We start from the raw sequence: 3,809 nt of genomic DNA on the forward strand, positions 1-3,809 counted from the left end.
GAAGTCATCTGATAAAACTGTTCTGGTCAGAAGAATAATTCTAAACAGCGTATAACAGATATATGCTGAACCTGAAATCATGCTATGAGTTTCCACTAATTTTGAGGAAATTTGGTTTTGTTTAATATTTATCACTTCTTTCTTAAATGATTGTTGCAAACTGAAGAACCTAAAATCACAAATGTGTCTGCACAACACTGTATAATGACTCTCATAATAAATATTAGGACAAAGGTAATTTCTGAATATTTTTTCATTATTTATAATGTTACTAAATGTTATAAAAAAACAAATGTCAGAACAATTCCTGTACAGGGATAAATAAGCTCATAGCAAAGACTAATGTCACAGGTCTTTCATTTCATAATATTTCAGGAATACAATAAATTTAGTTTAGGAGGACTGCAGAAACAAATGCAAGAGAATAGCATAATCCCAGAAAACCTTTGGTGTACAAGTTACATAAATTACCACAAGAGTTCATTAGACTCACTCTCGGTGCTCTTTCTAAGTGTTTGGCAATAGCCGAATCATTAAGGGTGCATCACTCCTACAGCAGATGGAATTGCTACTGTTCAAAACCAAAAAAGAGTGGAATGGAATTTACCAGAGAGAAAGCTGGTGTGTTTTTGTAAAATGTTCTACTGCTTCCCTCTTTCTGCTTGCAGCTTCATTTCACTGACAGCAACATTAATGGAATCTTCCTTGGTGGCACTTGTATCAAAAGGAACCATTCTTTTCATATGTGCTAGAAATAAGTCAGACAAAAAAAGTAATTAAACATCTTCAGAGAAACACATACATTTTGCTGACTGACCATCAATGTTTATATGAAACATATATTTCATTATACAATATTATAATTTACAGAGCAAGCAATATGCTATTAATAAATATTCAATATTCATAATGCTATGAATTGAGAAACGGACTTATTTTTATAGAGAAACAGATTTTAAAACTAAATGGTACAGGCATGGCCAAGAGCTTTCTTATACAGAAGAAATGTAAACTTCATTTTTTAAAATTTGATAATTCCACTAACATTTATTTTCCATTTAATTTTCCAGCATTTTTGTTTTAATAAGACAAAACAAACCACTCAGAAAATTCCCAAAGTAATATCTTTACCAATAGCATAGACTAAAGTCAACGAGTGACACTGAACAGGTGTTCATAGGATGCCACTCTGTGTATATACATTCACAGCAGGGTGCATATATAATGCTTATTTCTAAATACATTGTATTGCATCAAAATCTAGACAATATGAACTGACAGAACATCTTATGATAAAGTGCTGGAGGAAAAAAATCCAAATATCCAAACATCTAGCAACTATTTAGCAAAAGGCAGAAATTAAGGGGAAGAAAATGGATATCAGCTTATACAACATACCCTTCTTCTAATGGCCTTCCTTATATCATAAGCATGTAAGAAAAGTGGTCCTTCCTGATTGTTTGTAATAAATACCCAGAGTGCAATTTTTTAATAGTCCAGTAAAATTGTAGCAGTATATAACCAAAAGTTATTTAGTAGGGAGCGAGTCTTCACAGTTTGATTAGGAGGAGTGAGATGTTTTCACTTTCGGGAGAAGAATGAAGTCACTGTGTTTGGGACATTAGTAAAACAGTGAGTTATCATTTTTCAGCACAAAGTTTTCAGTATTGATCCAAAACTATGTTACTGTATGCTATTTCAGCGGTACCTCCTGTGGTCAGTATTTAAAGTAAAGTGAAAAATCATAAAGAAAATTCATTGCTAAATGAAATAAATTTGCATTTTTCAAAGTGATGATGTCAAGTTTCCAATCATTCCAGGTTCTTATCCTTGAGCAGCCTTCAAGGTTTGGTTCTAGAATGGTGTCCCACAGCATCATGATGCTACAACATCTTTAATTACATTACTTATTTATAAATGTCAATACAAATAGTCTTAAGAACTTATGAAAAAATATACATAGAGGGATAAAGACAGACGTCAGCTTACATTGCAGGAGTTAATTGTTATGACAATAAAATCAACATTCAGGACAACTTGTTTTTATTCAACCATGATATCATTGCTACTATATACCATGTTGACACAAGAGTTGTGTATCACCAGAGCCAAAGGGTCAGAGAAGACTGTGATCGCAGCTACAGAAGTTGGGAAAACTGCTGGCTATTTTCTTCTCTGTAAAGTCACAGCTTATGAAGCCCTGCAACATAAATTCCCAACAACAATAGAAAGCCTGAAAGCCATGTGGCTTCTGGGAAACCATCCAGGTTAAAACCTTGAAGTGATGAACTGTACAAAGAGAAAGGCAGGACCCAATTCATGCAAAGCATGTGTAACTCTAGGGACCTTTGTAACACAAAATTTAAGAAAAATACAGTGGCCATGAAAAACAATTTCTGAGGATTATTCTTTAGATAACAACTAGTAGTGACTTTTTAGACCAACCGTTTTGGTCTGATAATAATACAGACTGCAAACCAATGCTTCCTTGTATAAATGATAACTGAGAGTTAGACTTCTTCCTTTCTAAGAAAATGGGTATAGAAATAAAAGCTAATTCCCACAGCATCTTTAAAATAGTTTGTTATGGAAAAGCTGTTACAATTGTAGAAATTATACCAGAAACATGAAGACCAGACATAAAACAGAATGTTAATATTAATTACTTTTCCTTTTAACTGCCTGCTGCATTGGCAACCTTTTACTAAATATATATATATGGAAGTAGATTGCTGTTCCCTTTTTTTCCCCCCATACTTTTTGTCCCTCTTTCTTCAACCAATTTTAAACTTAAATCCCAGGATCCCCCTCGCAGATAAATTATATTCTATCAAACGTGTCTGCTCTCCTCCCTGGTGCTCTCTGTAAGTCCTAAGAGACCCACATTGGGAACGGAGCTTCTGGTACTACATATTGACTCTATAATCTGTAAGGTTTCATGAATTTAAGAGAGAGGGAGTGGGGAAACATTAAATCACAAAGGCTTACAAACTGCTCCAAAAGGTAAATGAAAAAAAAAAAGGCCATTCTTCTGTTTCTGAAGAAGTAAGGAGATAAATCAATCACAGAAAATAGGTAATGACATTTATAGGTAGTTTTATTAAAAGCTACAGGAGGTTTGGGAGCAAAAGTCCTCAAATTATACTTCACTGTCAAAGTCTCAAATTATAAATAATTAATATAATTACTGAAATTAAAAGTTCATGGTGTTTATGTGACTAACATGGCTGAAGTAGCTGATTTTATAATTTGCCACTCACTGGCAAGTACGAGAAAAGCTCCTTAATGTTAATACCACTGCAGAATTTTCACTGTCCTCAGGAACTATAGCAACAACTTCAAAATACACGGTTGACTAGTGGAGATCAGGTTCAGCATAAAGGCAAAACATTCAGTCACTAACCAAAGTCCATGGAGTAATTCACATACCTTAGTGCCATAAGCTACCACAGATATCCACAAAGGGCTGCAAAAGATGTGATGGGACCTATGGGAAACCTATACCTTCCTGGAATGACAGCTAGAAGCATACTCCAGGACATCTAAAATGACATCAGGCATCTACAATGGGCACCTGACTTGCTCTTATACTTACTTACTAAGCATAAAGAACATGTAATAGCACTAACTCTTAGGAAAAAAGAATCAGCAAAGTGAGAAATTAAGAACACCACCTTAATTTTATCAGAGTCAAATGAAATCAGGGATATGTCTACTTATCTGTTTTAGCCTCAGAAAATTTGACTAATGGATTGTTATAGAATACAAGTAAGAAACTAAATCTCTAAAGATTTTTGTATCTGGTTCCT

General features: G+C 34.0%; 1 protein-coding gene across 1 annotated transcript in view; it reads right to left on the reverse strand.

Moving 5' to 3' along the window:
* Positions 1-641: 641 nt before the first annotated feature.
* Positions 642-3,809, reverse strand: part of CEP128 (centrosomal protein 128kDa) — a 132,088-nt gene continuing 128,920 nt past the window's right edge. The window contains exon 25 of the mRNA XM_009319514.1: positions 642-748. Within this exon, the coding sequence (XP_009317789.1) occupies positions 642-748 (107 nt within the window). The remainder of the gene's footprint in view (positions 749-3,809) is intronic.

This window comes from Pygoscelis adeliae, unplaced genomic scaffold (genome assembly GCF_000699105.1).
Source record: "Pygoscelis adeliae isolate BGI_AS28 unplaced genomic scaffold, ASM69910v1 Scaffold71, whole genome shotgun sequence".
NCBI lineage: Eukaryota > Metazoa > Chordata > Aves > Sphenisciformes > Spheniscidae > Pygoscelis > Pygoscelis adeliae.